This window comes from Hemitrygon akajei, chromosome 11 (assembly GCF_048418815.1).
Source record: "Hemitrygon akajei chromosome 11, sHemAka1.3, whole genome shotgun sequence".
NCBI lineage: Eukaryota > Metazoa > Chordata > Chondrichthyes > Myliobatiformes > Dasyatidae > Hemitrygon > Hemitrygon akajei.
The window spans coordinates 23,956,273-23,974,880 of record NC_133134.1 but is presented as its reverse complement, the minus strand read 5'-3'; the positions used below and the strand labels follow the sequence as shown (position 1 = coordinate 23,974,880).

At 38.0% G+C, this 18,608-nt stretch overlaps 1 protein-coding gene across 2 annotated transcripts in view; it reads right to left on the bottom strand.

Annotated features, from left to right (window-relative positions):
• Positions 1 to 692: 692 nt before the first annotated feature.
• LOC140735411 (lysosomal dipeptide transporter MFSD1-like) overlaps positions 693 to 18,608 on the bottom strand; it is a 53,904-nt gene continuing 35,988 nt past the window's right edge. For both annotated transcript variants that reach the window (XM_073060449.1, XM_073060448.1), the window contains 4 exons: positions 17,996 to 18,133; positions 17,246 to 17,385; positions 12,143 to 12,254; positions 693 to 1,087 (listed from right to left, as the gene is read on the bottom strand). In XM_073060449.1, coding sequence (XP_072916550.1) covers positions 980 to 1,087; positions 12,143 to 12,254; positions 17,246 to 17,385; positions 17,996 to 18,133 — 498 coding nt within the window. In that variant the 3' untranslated portion in view covers positions 693 to 979. The remainder of the gene's footprint in view (positions 1,088 to 12,142; positions 12,255 to 17,245; positions 17,386 to 17,995; positions 18,134 to 18,608) is intronic.

Sequence of the window (18,608 nt, the reverse complement as noted above, 5' to 3'; positions counted from 1 at the left end):
AACTAAAGGATGCCCATTAACAAAATGAAGGTAGAAATTAAGGATTCCGAAGTTGACGAATTTTATGATCAAACCAACATATATATTGGCAATTCTATAATTTCAGTTTAATATTGACTTACAACCATGATTACATAGATTGACCAAACCGCTCATAAAACCATCCAAGTAATAATGTTTATCTTGTGTAAAATCTAGTACACTCTTGAATTAGAAAAATATATCCAAACAGATATGCACATACAGTTCTCTCTAACTTGCATAAAACTATGCTTCTCTTAAATCAAAGTAGTGAGAGTGACACCATATAACCACTGAAAGCAAATATACTTTAAACGTAGTGTCTAAGACTTCTGAAGTATTAAGCCTATGTCATGACGTTGCAAATTTGCCTGACAAGTCCTATAGGAATGTAAAATATTTTCTTTTGCAAATATATGTGCATCAATCCCAAGAGTGAGTTCAGAACAGGGGAACAGAAATTCTCAGCTTTTATTCCTTGACAACAATCAAAAGATTATCTGTAATCTTACAGCAAGATCCCTTGTCTCTGCAGAAATTGCAACAAATAAATTACCCATAAGCTACAAATGTTGTAAAAGTTGACTAACACCTGAGAGCAGGTTATATCATTTGCTGAAAATTATTACAGCACCATAGGCATTATAAGACTTATTTAAAATGTCCCAAACTGGGATAGTGTTGGAGTCAAATTTATTAGGGACATTTAAGAGACTCTTGAATAGGCACATGGGTTGAAAAAAAATCGGAGGACTATGTGGGAGGGAGGAGTTAGAATAATCTTTGAGTTGTTAAAAGGTCGGCACAACTTCGTGGGCCATGGGAACTGTACCATTCTAGCATCAGCTTTGAAATGACACATGAGAATTGATTATACTGGGAGAATCACACTTCAATAACAGAAAATAAACCAGTTAATATGGAGAATTGTCCATTTTCTCTCTTAAACCCAAAGAGCTCAGTTGTCATTGTCTCTGTCTCTTGACAGAGGAAATATCTCTGCTGCTGCTTTGTTCTTCCTTTTTGTAGCCTCAAGCTGCTTGGTGGTTTTGTTCAATGTGTTACCCTGAAAGGAAAGATAGAAAGAAATACCAATGTTAATTGACAGCTGTTGATACAGGAAGACTTATGTGATCCAGGAGAGGGGACAGGGATTGCATTTCTATAAAGTGCCCCATATTGTAGATGTAAGACTGGCAGTACATTTGCCAACAACTGCCTTCTGGGAAATCATCTTTGTACTTGTCACCAAAGAGTTAAAAGGTTTTAGGTAAGAATAGGCTTTAATTAAACACAACCGAAAGCACTTTGATTATGGAGTATACTGAAAGTTATTGCAAAAGTAAAACAAGATGTGCTGCAATGATCATGACAGGTCATTCCTTGGTAATGCAGCGTGAGGTTTAAAAAGAAACCAGGTGCTTAGAAGATTTTTCGATGGGCTGCAATCATAACAATCTATTAGGCATTTGGCAGGGACCAATAAAGAGAAGTGAATTGTAACAGGAACGGCAATTGTGTGAGTGGGCGGTGTTAATTGTGATTAGGCTTGGGCAAGAGCAGATCTTTTGGAAAACACAGGCAGAGGTTCGAAGTAAGTTGGCTCTAAGTTTCTTTTCTCTGCCAGTATATAGCTAATCCACTGAGAATGGGTCCAGAGTTAATGGTATGTTCCCTGTGCGAGATGCGAGAAATTTGGGAGACCTCCATTCTCCATGATAACTGTATAGTATCTGCACAAAGTGCACTGAGCTACAGACTCCGCCTTCCGCCTGTGGACATGTAAGTCAGTTTCTTTCTGTCCGCCTTTAATCCCTCCCTTTCCCGACTTGAACTTTGAGATTTTAACTTTATTCAGTCAGATCCTGCAGACTGACAGTTATAATTATTTCTAACATAAGAAGCACCAGAAGAAATCCAGAAACAGGCAACGGTAACTTTAAAAAAGCTGACGAGACTTCAGAGGAGCCACCCTGGGAAATGGATTAGAGTCTCAAATCAGCTATATCATTGCTGAATTAACTCAACTAAAAGAAAGATTTCTCCCCCTGAGGAAAAAATTGACTCTTTGAGTCTTGATCTTAAAGAGGTTGGTCGTAATACGGCTGATATTTCTTCTCGTTTGGAAAAGGCTCAACAACGGCTCGTTGATTTAGAGGCTCGCTCTCGTCGGAACAATATTCGAATTGATGGATTAAAAGAGAAATCAGAATATGTCGACACACTGGATTATTTTGCTAAAATGTTTCAATCTTAATTTCCGGAGGCTTGCCTACAAACTGCCGGAGATTGAAATGGCTCACAGAGTTGGTGCTTTAAAATCCTCGGATCAAGGTAAAAACAGGCATGTCCTTGTGCGTTTTCTTCGTGTTAGAGATAAAGACCACATTATTAAACTTGCAAGAAAACAAAGGTTGTTTCAATTTCAAAGCTCTGAGATTCTCTTCTTCGAAGATTTTCCACGTGAAATTTTTCAGAAACGTTCTGGATTCGCTGCTGTAATGCGTACGGTTTATCAAAGACAGTTGCATCCATCTCTTCAATACCCAGCTAAATTAGGGCTTTTCGTCAAAAATTCTGGGGTTTGTATTTGAGGACCCATAGTTTTATTAATTCTCTCCTTGACGAGTCTGGAGTCTGAAGTCTGAAGTTTGAATGATTTACTACTGTTTGATTGTCTCGCGACATAAGGAGTGATTAATAAATCAGAAGATTTGATGGGTATAAAAAGTGTTTACCTTAAAATGTACCTTTATCTCTGAAATAGACTGGTTTGGATGGTTTTAACCTCAGAAGACATAGCGAGAGAACTGTCAAAACACTAGATAACTTTGAACCATCTAGAATTTTTTTTCTGTTTGCAGCATTTAAATGAACTAATTGCTTTTTTGCTTTGTATGCTTTTGCTCAGGACTTGTAAGTAATTATCTGGGTTTCTTTACATTTTCAAGATAGATTTGATAATTTTAAAATGGCAACACACACAAAATGCTGGTGGAACACAGCAGGCCAGGCAGCATCTATAGGGAGAAGCGCTGTTGACGTTTCGGGCCAAGACCTTTCGTCAGAAATGTCGCCAGCACTTCTCCCTATAGATGCTGCCTGGCCTGCTATGTTCCACCAGCATTTTGTGTGTGTTGTTTGAATTTCCAGCATCTGCAGATTTCCTCATGTTTGCATTTTAAGATGGCGATTGATTTTCTTCTGAGCAAATATTTCAAGATTTTTTTTGGACATGTTTTTTTTCCTTGTATAATGTTATGAAGGTTATTTTCAAAACTGAAGGTGGTTTCTAATAACTGTTCTTTTCAACTCAAATGTAATGAGCTGTATGTCGACTGTAATGAGATATATATCTAGGAGAGGAAGGCAGAGATTACTCTTTTCATTTTTACCTTCTATTCAGGCAGGTGGAGTTTATAATTGCTTTTCATACATTCTTTTGGGTTTGCATCGATCGATATTGACTTATTTCTGGGCTTTATAGGTTGGGTGGGTTTTTTCCTTTTTTCTTTTATTTTTTATCCACATTATGGAATTCCGGAGAGTACGCAAATTATTATTATTGTTGTTTATCACCGCCATTCTCGACTACCTTATCCTGACATGCATCTAACTACTTTTTTAGATATAAAGTTTCATGATGATATTTAAACAGTTAAATGTTTTAAGTTGGAACATCCATGGTTGGAATAATCCTATTAAGCGTAAGAAAACATTTAAAACTATTAACTGATTCCAACCTGATATAATCTTTGCACAAGAGATCAGGTTATGTGATAAAAATCTCTAGTGATAGAGAATATTCCTTTTTCTCAAATGTTCATAATAAATATTCGAGAATTGACTATTTTATAGTCGACCCTGGACTTCTATTTAATGTTCAGAAATGTGAATATGATGCAATTGTTATCTCTGATCATGCTCCCTTAAATCTGAACTGAAAGATGTTGCTTCTACAAGTCCACTTTGGCATTTTCCAGAATATTCGTTACAAAGCTCAGAATTTGTTGAGTTTATTGAAAGTCAGATAAAAGAGTTTTTTCTCTTTAATATTACAGGAAACATCTCAAAGTTAGTACTTTGGGATACATTAAAAGTTTATTTACGTGGTCAGATTATTTTATATATAGCTAAGCTGAAGGAACAGACAAGAATGGAATTAGATAAAATTTCTAAACAAATTAAAGATTTGGATAACATCAATGCAACCTCTCCAAATGTTGATTTGTTTAAAAGAAGAGTGGAGTTACAATCACAGTATAATTTATTACTAACTTATCCTATTGAAGGATATTTGCTTAAATTGAAAAGTCAGTTTTATATTTTTGGGGATAAAAATAATAGGCTCTTAGCTTCCCAATTAAGGGCAGCTAGAGCTAAAAGACAAATTTTAAAGATTCGTAAAGATAATGGAGATATAGTAAGTAATCGTGAAGACATTAATAATGTTTTTCAGGATTTTTATTCTGATCTTTATAAATATCAATTTCCTGCAGATTCCTCCAAAATGAAGGCTTTTTACATAAGATTAAATTTCCTCAAATTACTGTTGAAGATCAACAGATGCTTGATGCTCCAATTACTGAGCATGAAATTCAGAAAGCTATGTTGTCCATGCAATCGGGTAAAGCTCCTGGACTTGATGGTTATTTGGTAGGGTTTTACAAAAAATTTTATAAATTACTTTCTCTGTATCTTTTGGAAATATTTCATGAATCCTTTGAGAAGAGTAATTTACCTCCTTTTTATGAAGCTTCTGTTTCCTTAATCCTTAAGAAAGATAAAGATCCTACTGAATGTTCATCATAGACCTATTTTGTCATTAAATGTGGATGCAAAAATTCTTTCTAAGGTGATGGCTAACCGTTTGGAAATTTTTAAACTAAAATCATCTCTATGGATCAAACAGGCATTATTAAAGGCTGTTACTCTTTCTCCAATGTTCGGAGATAGATGAACATTATATATTCATCACTATCTAAGATACCCCAATGTGTTATTTCTCTTGATGCAGTAAAGGCATTGATAGAATTGAATGGACATATCTGTTTAAGGTATTAGAAAAATTTGGCTTTGGTAATAATTTCAATAGGTGGATTCAAATGATCTATAAGAATCCTCTTGCTTCTGTTATTACTAATAATCTCAGGTCTCCTTTATTTCCCTTTCACGAGGTACTAGACAGAGATGTCCATTAAGCCCTTTATTATTTAATCTTGTACTGGAGCCTTTGACTATAATACTCCGTGACACTAAAAATATTCTTGGTATCACTATAAATGGGACCACACATAAGATTTCTCTTTACCCAGATGATCTTTTTGTTTATATTTCGAACCCTGAAAAATCTATTCCTAATCTCTTGGAAATACTAAATGACTTTGGAAAATTTTCAGGATATAAACTTAACTTAAATAAAAGTGAATTGTTTCCATTAAATGCTCCTGTTTTTATATACAATGATATTCCATTTAGAATTGTTAGTTCTTTTAAATATTTAGGTATTATAATTACTAAAAAAATATAAAGATCTTTATAAAGCTAATGTAGTTCTTTTAATGGACTCTATGAAACAATTATTTTCTAGATGGAACACAATTGTGCTTTCTTTAATAGGTCATATCCCTGCCGTGAAAATGATGACTTTACCTAGATTTTTATATATTTTTCAAAATATACCTATCTTTTTAACTAAAGATTTTTTGATCAAATTGACTCAATTATTTTGTCCTTTATTTGGAATAATAAAAGACCAAGAATTAATAAGTATCATTTATAAAAACCTAAAAAAGATGGTGGACTTGCACTTTCTAATCTAAGATTGTATTATTGAGCTGTTAATATTCGAAATTATGCTTTTGGCTATATTTGGCTCGATAAGAGACAAAACCCAGCTTGGATTGATTTGGAATTAAAAGCTATCAAACAATTTCATTTAACCTCATTATTAGGAGCTTCATTACCTTTACAACTCTCTAAAATTCCAAATTTAAACCTCTAACCTGTTACTAAACAGTCCTTACGGATTTGGTTTCAGTTTCGCAATTTTAAAAATTTTAAACAATTTAAATTGTCTAGCTGTTTATATCGAAATTGTTTTATTTAAACCTTCAATAACCAATCCCATTTTTCTCTTGTGGAGAAATAAGGGGATCTGTTTTTTTTTGCAGTTTTACTTTGTGATGGTCGATTGATGACTTTTGAAGAGTTAATTAGCAAATATTCTCTCATATACACTTTCTGCAATATCTTCAGGTTAGACATTTTTTACAAAAATACTTATGTAAGTTTCCATATATGCAAGAATCTGATTTGTTGGATACCATTTTGAATATGAATCCTTTAGTAAGAGGTTTCATTGGTAGAATTTATAATTTATTTTTACTACAGAAAGATAACCTCTCACTAAAGATTAAACAAGATTGGGAGAGAGAACTTAGTATGACCTTTGTTAATGAAGATTGGTTGCGAGTTCTGAAAATGGTCAATTCTTCTTCAATATGTGCCAATCACTGTTTCATTCAATTTAAAATTGTTCAACGTTATTATTTAACAAAGGAGAGACTATCCAGAACATTTCCTAACATAGACAATTATTGTGATAGGTGCAAAACTGAAGTAGCCACTTTGTCACATGTGTTCTGGTCATGTTCTTCATTAAAATCTTTCTGGAAATCTTTATTTTCTACAATTTCTAAAGCTCTGAAAATTAATTTACAACCTAATACATTGACTGTTCTATTTGGAATAGTTCTGCATCATATTCAGGGTATTTCATCTTCAGACCAACATGCAATTGCATTTGTTACATTGTTGGCAAGAAGGGCTATTGAAATGGAAAGATACCTCTGTCCCTACATTAATTCAATGGTTTTCTCAAATAATGTTATGTCTTAGTTTGGAAAGAATTAGAAGTAGAACTGTTGATCCTCGATTCGATTTTGAGAGAAGATGGGGCACTTTTGCCAAACATTATCATTTAATTTGAATTAATTTATATGGTTTCCTTCCAATTTTATTTTATATAAATGTAAATTGGCAGTTGATGATTCTTCTTCTTTATTTTTATATATATATATATATACGATGGTAAGACATATTGCTCCAGGAGTTGATTCCTAATGGGTTATTCTTTTTTTTTCTTTGTTTTTAGTTAGTTGGGGTTCTCTTTTTTTCCTTTTCTATATAAAATAAATTTTTTTCATTTTTTGGTAAGTTTTTTTCTTCAGCTTTATTAATTGTATAAATATCAACTTGTTGAAGTCTTGTATCATTTTGTAGCTGTAGAAGATTATGTATCAATAAAAAGGTTTCAAAAATGAAAGTGCACTGAGCTACAGCTCTTGGAGTCTGTGTAGAGGAACTGGAGCTGCATCTGGATGACTTTCAACTCGTACAGGAAAATGAAGAGTTGATAGATAGGAGATACTTGGTGGTAGTCACCCCTTCGTTGCAGGAGGCAGGTACCTGGGTGACTTGTCAAGACAGGGAAATGAAATGGGCAGCCAGTATTCACTGGAATTTAGAAGAACAAGGAGTGACCTCATTCAAAGCTATTGAAAGCTGAAAGGCCATGATAGAGTGGATGTAGAGAGGATGTTTCCTGTGGTAGAAAAGTCTAAGACCAGAGGATAAGGCCTCAGAATAGAGGGGCATCCTTTTAAAAAGGAGATGAGGAGGAATTTCCTCAGCCAGTGAGTGGTGAATCTGTGGAATTCTTTGCCACTGGCAGCTGTATGTATGTATAAGTCTCTATGTATATTTAAGACAGAGGTTGATAGCTTCTTGATTGGTCCGAGCATGAAGGGATACAGGAGAAAGACAGGAGATCGGGGCTGAGAGGGAAAATGGATCAGCCATGATGAAATAGTGGACTAGACTCGAAGGGTCAAATGACCTACTTCTGCTCCTCTATCTTATGGTCTGACATTCTCACATTTCTGGCATTCTGCTAGTGTCTTCCATAGTGAAGACTAATATAAAAAAGCATATTAGGTTCATCCGCCATTTTTTGTCTCTGACTACTACCCCTCTAGCATCATTTTCCAGCAGTCCAATATCCACTTTTGTCTCTCTTTTACTCTTTATACATCTGAAAATTTGTTTTTTATTCTCCTTTTCTTTTATTGGCAAGCTTATTTTTGAATTCCATCTTTACCTTAATGACTTTTTAGTTGCCTTCTGTTGATTTTTTTAAAACTTTCCTACTACTCTACCTTCCAATTACTTTTTGCTCTATGGCTTTTATGTTGGCTTTGACTTCCCTTGGTTGTGTCATTTACCTTAAATAAAAAACTCTTCCACTTTGGGATGTAAAGATTATATGCCTTTCAAATTGCTTCTAGAAATTCCAGAGATTGCTGTTGTGCCGTCATTCCTGTCAGTGTTCTTTTCCAATCAATCCTGGCCAACTCCTCTCTCATGCCTCTGTAATTCCTTTTACTCCACTGTAATACTGATACATCTGACTTTAGCTTCTCCTTCTCAAATTGCAGGGTGAATTTGATCATATTATGATCACTTTCCCCAAGGGTACTTTTATCTTAAACTCACTAATTAATTCCAGTTTCTTTGCACAACACTCAATCTAGAATAGGGGATCCCCTAGTGGGCTTCTACAATAGTTGATATCCTAGTTGGCTCAACCACAAACTGCTCTAAAAAGCCATCTTGTTGGCATTATTGAAATTCCCTTTCCTCGATTCCCGCATCTACCTGATTTTCCAAATCTACCTGCATATTGAAATCCCTGTAACTATTTGTAACATTGCCCTTTTGGCATTCATTTTCTATCTCACATTGGAACATGCAGATCACATCTGTACATAACTCCCATCAGGGTCTTTTTACCCTTGCAGTTCCTTAGCTCTAACCACAACGATTCAACACATTCTGACCCTATACCACCTCTTTCTAATGATTTAATTTCATTTTTTCCAACAGAGCCACCCACCCCCTCAGCCTTCCTCCCTGTCCTTTCGATGCAATGTGTAACCTTGGACATTAAGCTCCCAGCTATAATCTTCTTTCAGCCATGATTCAGTAATGCCTACGTCACACTTGCCAATCTGTAACTGTGCTACAATTCCAACGACCTTATTTCGTATACTGCGCAATTTCAAACATAACACCTTTAGTCCTGTTCTGACTTTTTTCAATTTTGTCTGCCTTTTACTTTGCAACTCATCCTGTCGACTGCAATTTTGCCCTATCATCAACCTCTCCTCACTTCATATTGCCTCTGTTTGGAAACCAACCACCTCATCTTCACACTATCACTTTGGTTCCCATCCCCCTTTCGAATTAGTTTAAACTCACCTGAAGAACTCCAGTCTTCCTGCCCGCAAGGATATTAGACCCCTTTGGGTTCAGGTGTAATCCATCCCTTTTGTACAGGTCATACCTTCCTCAGAAGTGATCCCAGTGATCCATAAATCTGAAACCCTGCCCCTTGCACCAGTACCTCAGCCACACATTCACCTGCCAAACCATCCTATTCTTACCCTCACTGGCACTTGGCACAAGCTGCAATCCAGAGATTACTATCCTGAAGATCCTGTTACTCAGTTTTCTACCTAGCTCCCTAAAATCTCTCTTCAGGATCTCCTCACCTTGTCTACCCAAGTCAATGGTGCCAGTATCTACCAAGACCTCTGGCTGCTCACCCTCAACCTTGAGATTGCCATGGACACGATCCAGGGAGGCAACACAACATCCAGGTGTCTCTCTCATGCTCACAGAACCTTGTCTCTGTTCTTCTGACTAAGGAATCTCCTACAAGCTCTGGAGTCCTCTTCACCTCTCTGCTCTTCTGAGCCACAGCACCAGACTCAGTGCCAGAGAGTCGGTCACTGCAGCTCCCCCCGGTAGGTCGTCCCCCTCAGTAGATTCTGAAGTTGTATACTTAGTATTGAGGGGAACAGCCGGAGGTATACTCTGCACTGGCTGTGCATTTTCCCTCCTTCTCCTGACAGTCACCCAGTTACTTATCTCCTGCAAGATAGGTGTAACTACCTTCCCATAGCTCCTGTCTACCACCTCCTCATGCTCCCATATGAGACGAAGGTCATCGAGCTGCAGCTCAGTGCACCTGGTGCAGATGTGTTCATCTGCGAGACTGGAGGTCTCCCAGACTTCCCACATCCCACACACAGTACAAAACACTGTCCCAGGCATTCTCACTATACCATGCACTAATAGATGAGGAATGAACAAATAAGAACAGAGAAAAAGTAACTTACAAGACAATCTAGCTCACCCAAGCCTGACCTTGCTGAAGGCTGATGAGCCAAAGCCACTCTAAAGGCAGGCACACTCACAAGAACGGCCGCACCGCTTGCATTTTTATTATTCTTATTGGCCCTTCATAATTAATCCTTCTTGCTAATTGGTCGGTCCTCAATGCAGAGTAACTGACGTGAAACTCTGCCTTCAAAACCTCTATCACCATTCTAGTTCAAAATTAGCTCATGTTATGCATCCCTGGTGTGGATTGTCCAAATCAGAAAACAGGCTTAAAGCTCTGCTTTTTAAATCTTGAGCGCGACCTGACTGAAAGGTAGCTCATTTAACACAGTCTCTTGCTGACTGGTCACTCCTAAAACCAGAAAATCTGTGCGAACCTCTGCCTTTAAATGCCTGATTGCGTCCCTGATTTAAAAAGTAGTTCTTTTTACGCACCCCTGGTGTGGATTGTCCAACTCAGAGCATAAGTGAGTGTCATTGCTATTACTAAGGTAAGCATGGAAAGCTGAAACATCTGAAGGTAGGTATGTCACCTGCTCCAGTTGGATTACATCTCAGTGTTCTGAAAGAGGTAGCTGAAGTGATGCTGGGATGACTTCTTTTCATGCTGGATATCAATGATTTGGTTGAAAGAACTGATGGCTTTGTGGCCAGTTTTATGGACAACACAAAGATCGTTGGAGGGGCTGGTGGTGTTGGGGAAGCAGGGAGACTGCAGAAGGACTAAGATAGATTTGGCAAATGGGCATAGAAGTGGCCGATGGAATACAGTGTAAGGAAGTGCGTGAGCATGTATTTTGGTAGAAGGAATAAAGGCATGGACTATTCTCTAAAAGCAGAGAAAATTTTAAAAATCAGTAGATTTGTGAGTCCTCATGCAGGATTCCCTAAACATTAGCTTGCAGGTTGAGATGGTGGTAAGGAAAGCAAATATAATGTTACCATTCATTTCGAGAAGACTACAATACAAGAGCAAGGATGTAATGCTGAGGCTTTGTCAGGCACTGGTGAGGCCTCAATTGGAGTATTGTGAGCAGTTTTGGACCCCTTATCTAAGAAACAGTGGAGAGGTTCCAGAGGAGGTTCACAAGAATGATCCCAGGAGTGAAAGGGTTAACATATGAGATGCACTTTATTGCTCTGGTGCTGTACTCTCAAGAGTTTTGAAGAATGAGGGGCAATCTCTTTGAACCTATCGACTATTGAAAGGCCTAGAGAGAATGGAAGTGGAGAGGATGTTTCGTATAATGGAGGAATCTAGGACCAGGTGGCACAGTCTCAAAATAGAGAGACTTCCATTTTGAACAGATGAGGATACATTTTAAAACTAGATGGTCGTGAATCTCTGGCATTCATTGCCACAGATGGCTGTGCAGGCCAAGTCATTGGGTATATTTAAGGTAGAGGTTGATGGGTTGTTGATGAATCAGGGCATCGAAGTTAACGGGGAGAAGACAGGAGAATATGTTTGAGAGGGATAATAAATCAGCGATGATGGAATGATGGAGCAGGTTCGAAGGGTCAAATGGCCCCATTCTACGCCTGTGTCTCTTGGTCTAAATATCACATGAGTTTAGCTTAAAATAAGTGAGAAAGGGAATAACAGTGAGGAAATTAAGAAAGGTTAAGGGAGAAAAAAAGTGATGTAAAAAGGCAAACATTTTATAAACAGAATATTTGATTATTGGTAAGATACAGAACCGACACTTGTGGGCTGCCCCCAGACATCCTCAGCCTGTTTTGGCTGTTAATGCAATGGATGCATTTTACCGAATGTTTTGAGGTATATGTGATAAATAAATAAATATGAATCAGTATCTGAAGCTGAACATTTCACTCCATTTAACTCTTTGCCTTAAAGTGAGACCCTTACCTGTTTTGTGTCCACTATATTGAGAATGATGGAAGTGATGAAACAGCAGATGGTGTTGGCCAGCATGAAGATCAACATCCACTGCCAGCGCCACACTGGGATCTTTGGATCACTGCGGGTCAAACACCGAGCGTTACTTCCGGAGAATGGAGTAAAGGAAAAACCATTCCTCTAATACTTTGAAAATGCAAGTGTTGAAAGAGACAGCAATCAGCATTCAGGGTGACTGGACAAGATGTTAAAACATTAATCTCCATTTCAGAAAAACCTGGTCATGAACTCAACAAAACCATTTTCCTGAATTCCATACTGATTTTCCTATTTGGGAATAAGAAAACATTTTAAAATGTTAAGAAATGAATCTTACAGCCTTCTTTATTTTCCACCCCCACTCTTCCCCAACAGAAGAGCATAGCTTTGTACTATGTTCTCTCTTTGACTTATAATCTTCATACCCCCATATTGATCCCTCACTTCCCAGATTGTCACACTTGCATATTCTGTCATTCTACCCACAATGACCCAATTCCAGAGATCCTTCAGGTATCTCACTCAGTGGATCTCTATCCAATTGCCAGTCCTTTTGGCCTGCAAAACCTTGGGGAAATTGGACCTTAAAAGTGAATATCACCTACTGATTCACAGGTCAGGAAAATGAACTGCCACTGTTGGCTTCATAGATCAAAGGGCTTTCCTCGCCCCTCTATTAATGCAAAGGAGATCAAAAGGTTGGCCATTCCGTAATCCAGATCTGTAGAGCAATCAATCTAACCTTTTATTCTGCTTCAGAATAAGTTTTTGTTTCTTTGTCATATGTGATAGAAGAATGGAAGGCTATGTAGAAGGGAAGGGTTAGATTGATCTCAGAGTAGGTTAGATACCGCACACCATCATGGGCTAAAGGTCTTCTAATGTACTGTATAAGGAAGTAAGCAAGATTGTTACAGAAACATAATGTGCTCTTGGAGAAAATCTAAGATTTCTCATGTAACCGCCAGTATGCGGTTCAACTTAAAAGTAATTAAGCACTAAACAGAACAGAATACGTATAAAGTAGATAAACCCACAGGAAGTTGTATAGATGAGAAAGTCATTCTGCTAAGCATAAAAAAAATTGAGAGCACAGAAGTGGGGGAATCATGTCCCCTTTAATAAATCATGTAACAAGTGCAAAGAGCAAACATTTTGCCAAGAAATACCACAGAAAAGAACCACCTGGACACAGACAACCAGAGCAGTTGATAAGGAACCCACAACAGATGATTTTCTTGTCAGTGTTGTCAATGCTTTTGGTTGGTGAAAGATGTCTTCCAATTAATGTTAGTAAATTGTAATCATCTTTCAAAAAACATTGGACTCAGGCATGGTGCCAGAGGAGTGGAAAATTGCAAATATCACCCCATTCTTTAAGAAAGGAGGCAGACAGCATAAGGAAATTATAAACCAGTTAGCTTGACTTCAGTGGTTGGGAAGATGTTAGAGTCAATTGTTAAGGATAAGGTTATGGAGTACTTGCTTGACACATGACAAGATAGGACAAAGTCAGCATGGTTTCCATAAGCAAAAATCTTGCCTGACGAACCTGATGGAATGCTTTGAGGAGATTACAAGTAGGATTGATAAAGGGGATGCAGTGGATGTTGTATATTTCAATTTCAGAAAGCCACACATCAGGCTGCTGATCAAGTTAAGAGACCATGGTATTACAGGAAACACAGGAGACCTGTGTAATTCCATTTCACTTACACAAAAAAGCAAATAAAGGTTTAATTTTGTACACATTAGAACCACTTCAGCTTGAGGTTGAAGAGTACGGTGTGGCCACTCTGGGTCATTGATTTTATTCAAAATTACAATGTAAATATTTCCTGCAGGACACCGCCAAAGCCGTTGGTAACTTGACCGTGTTCAGGGAGTAACTGAACTGTACAGCCATACAGTATACACTTCACGGCTTGATCACCGGTCTTTGTGAATTATATTACAATTGCTGTCAGAGAAGCCAGGATACAAAGGAGAAGGGAGAAAGACAAATCATGGGATATTACTCATGTTCAGTATTGATTGCTTAGATGACTCAGGTACAGTGGCATGCAAAAGTTTGGGCACCCCTGGTCAAAATTTCTGTTACTGTAAATAGTTGAGTGAGTAGTTGATGAACTGATCTCCAAAAGTCATAAAGTTAAAGATGAAACATTCTTTTCAATATTTTAAGCAAGATTAGTGTATTATTTTTGTTTTGTATGCCTTTAGGGTGAAAAAAAGGAAAGGAGCACCATGCAAAAGTTTGGGCACCCCAAAAGATTTGAGCTCTCAGATAACTTTTACCAAGATCTCAGACCTTAATTAGCTTGTTAGGGCTATGGCTTGTTCACAGTCATCATTAGGATAGGCCAGGTGATGCAAATTTCAAAGCTTTATAAATACCCTGACTCCTCAAACCTTGTCCCAACAATCAGCAGCCACGGGCTCCTCTAAGCAGCTGCCTAGCACTCTGAAAATTAAAATAAATTATGCCCACAACGCAGGAGAAGCCTATAAGAAGATAGCAAAGGGTTTTCAGGTAGCCGTTTCCTCAGTTCATAATGTAATTAAGAAATGGCAGTTAACAGGAATGGTGGAGGTCAAGTTGAGGTCTGGAAGGCCAAAAAAACTTTCCAAGAGAACTGCTCATAGAACTGCTAGAAAGGCAGATCAAAAACCCCGTTTGACTGCAAAAGACCTGCAGGAAGGTTTAGCAGACTCTGGAGTGGTGGTGCACTGTTCTACTGTGCAGTGACACCTGCACAAATATGACCTTCATGGAAGAGTCATCAGAAGAAATCCTTTCCTGCATCCTCACCACAAAATTCAGTGTCAAAAGTTTGCAATGGAACATCTAAGCAAGCCTGATGCATTTTAGAAACAAGTCCTGTGGACTGATGAAGTTAAAATAGAACTTTTTGGCTGCAGTGAATATGTTTGGAGAAAAAAGGGTGCAGAATTTCATGAAAAAAATACCTCTGCAACTGTTAAGCATGGGGGTGGATCCATCATGCTTTGGGCTTGTGTTGCAGCCAGTGGGACAGGGAACATTTCACTGGTAGAGGAAAGAATGAATTCAATTAAATACCAGCAAATTCTGGAAGCAAACATCACACCATCTGTAAAAAAGCTGAAGATGAAAAGAGGATGGCTTCGACAACAGGACAATGATCCTAATCACACTTCAAAATCCACAATGGACTACCTCAAGAGGTGCAAGCTGAAGGTTTTGCCATGGCCCTCTCAGTCCCCTGACCTAAACATCATCCAAAATCTGTGGACAAACCTCAAAAGAGCAGTGCGTGCAAGATGGCCCAAGAATCTCACAGAACTAGAAAACTTTTGCAAGGAATAATGGGCAAAAATGCCCCAAACAACAATTGAAAGTCTCTTAGCCTGCTACAGAAAGCATTTACAAGCTGTGATACTTGCCATAGGGGGGGTTACTAAGTACTGACCATGCAGGGTGCCCAAACTTTTGCTTCAGGCCCTTTTCCTTTTTTGGTATTTTGAAACTGTACAAGATGGAAACGAAAAAAGTAATCTTGCTTAAAATAATAAAGAAATGTGTTATCTTTAATTATATGCCTTTTGGAAATCTTTTACTCGCTTAGCTATTCACAGTAACAGAAATTTTGACCGGGGTGCCCAAACTTTTGCATGCCACTGTATATAAACGAGAAATCTGCAGATGCTGGAAATCCAAAGCGACACACACAAAATGCTGGAGGAACTCAGTAGGTCAGGCAGCATCTATGGAAAAGAGCAAATAGTCGATGTTTTGGATTGAGACCCTTCATCAGGACTGGACCAAAAAGATGAGAAGTCAGAGTTAGAAGGTGTAGGGAGTGGAGGAAGAAGTACAAGGTAATAGGTGATTGGTGAAATTGGGAGAAGGGGAACAGTGAAACACAGAGCTGGGACGTTGAATGGTAAAAGAGTTAAAGGGCTGGAGAAGGGGGAATCTGATAGGAAAGAACAGAAGGTCATGGAAGAAAGGGAAGTGGGTGGAGCAGCAGAGGGAGGTGATGGGCAGGTAGGGAGATAAGATGAAAGAGGGAATGGGGAATGGGAAAGAAAAGGGGGAGCAATTATTGGAAGTTTAACAAATTGATGTTCATGCTATCAGATTGGAGGCTACCCAGATGGAATATAAGGTTTTGCTTCTCCAACTTGAGTGTGGCCTCATCGCGGCGGTAGAGGAGGCCGGGACTCAGATTGACACCATAGTCGAATAACTCAAATGCTATTCTCTATCAAAGCACTAGTATGAAGAATAATTCATGTACAGGATATGGGAAAGTGAACAGGACACGTGGTGAAGAGGTCCGCCGCAGAGCAATTTTCCAATAAAATCAGTTCAGTTCAGTTTCAGTTTATTGTCATTTAGAAACCACAAATGCAATGCAGTTAAAAAATGAGACAACATCCCTCCAGAATGATATCACAAAAGCACATGACAAAACAGACTACACCAGAAAATCCACATAACGTTTGGCAATCCCCAATCCAGAGTCCGGAGAGGCTGCTGCATATTATTATCGCGCTACCATCTTAGCGCGTTCCCCGGAAAGGAGCTCCAAACCCACAAGATAAAACAAGACTACCCAGACACACCAAGTCAGGAGACCAACTCTAGCAACCAAAAAAACCAAAAACTAAAGCTACAAGTCCTGCACAATAAACAAAAACAGAAAATGCTGGAAGAACTCAGCTAGTCATGCAGCATCTGTGTGCAGAGGAAACAGTTAATTTTAAGTACAGGGACCTGAAGGTTTTCTGACTCAAAAAGTTATAGTTCACATTCTGTCACTTCTATCATTTTCAATTTAGTCTTCCTATCAGATAACGACATCTAAATGTATCAAGCAATCTGGGTCTACATTGAATATGCAACATTTTCACTATCATTATGCAGTGTGGAACCTGTATCTCTCAGTTCTGAACAGCATGGTTAGTGGATCTAGTAGGATGGCAGAAATAAAACAACAGAAAATAATACATCAAATAATGCAAAATAAAAAGGAATTAAGTACATGCATTTCAGATTACTAAACTTTATAGAAAGAAAAAGCTTACCTGAATTTGGTTCCAAGTATCCGTCCAACAATCAAGTTGCAAACACCAACACCAATCATTTGCACTGATGTAGTGATTCCTAAAGCTGTTCCAAGGTTTGCTGAAGGAACCACTAAAATGATAGAGGGCCACAGACTTGCCTGTGAAATAATCAGAACTAACTGATAAAAACAGCAATTAAGTACCTAAAATCAGAAAATGCCTGCAAAGATATTATCACAATATGCCCTTGCTGGGTTGACTATGAGTTCACTGCATAAACTACTACAATATATTTAAAGTTTATTTTAAATAACCCTGAACCCATTTGTAATGATGAATGCTTTGGTGTATTGGTATTGGTACTGGATTAGTATGTTACTGTCACATGTACCTGATAAGGTGTTCTGCAAACTGTTTACACAGATCAAATCATTACACAGTGTATTCAGCTAGAATAAGGTAAAATATTAACAATGCAGAATAAAGTGTAAAAGCTACTGAGAAACTGCAGTGCGGGTAAATAATAAAGTGCACAATTATAATGAGGTAGATTGTGAGTCTATCCTGTCATACAAGAGGTCTGTTCAACAGTCTGATAACAGTCGGGTAGAAGCTGTCCCCGAGCCCAGTGGTACATGCTTTCAGGCTTTTGGATCTTCTGTCCGATGGGAGAGGGGAGAAAAGAATGTCTGGAATGGGTGTGTAGATGGTGAAAGAATTTAATGAGAGCTACTTGTCAGTGGAGAGAAAATAAAAATAACATCTTACAACAGCAAATGAATAGGTGACTCCCAGCCATATCATTGAAACCAATGGTGGTACGAAGGTGAATGCCAAAAGAGCGAAAACAGGGACTGTCAACACAGCACACATCGAGACAAGTATTCCTCTTAATCCTATGTAATCCTGAAAATGATTTTTAAAACATTTAATTGATTAATTTGTACATGAATATATAACATTAGAGCATTTGGGAAGAGTGCTCATTGTTGGTGAGTGGGAGGGTGTGGGGCCTAGTACAGGCAGTGTAGCAAACCACACAATTATTTAAATCCTTCCTTCTATTTAATTATAGACTGGTAAGCTGCTCTCCCTTAACATGTTTTGTATCCTATGTTACTTTTTAGTGTTTATCATTGTATACATTTAATATATTTGATGATGTTTCTTCTTTCTTACTCAGGAAACTCATGTCTCACTGAGTCTATGGTTGTCACATGGCCAGATCTGTATGATATCATGGCTGTAGGATAGAGTTCTCCAAGTCTGTCACTTTGGACTTGCTTCAATGAAGAAATGTTCGGGAGGGTCATACCAATTGGGGAACTGACAAAAGCAACGGTGGGTTTTATATTTCTCTTTACTTTCAGTCAGTAAGTTC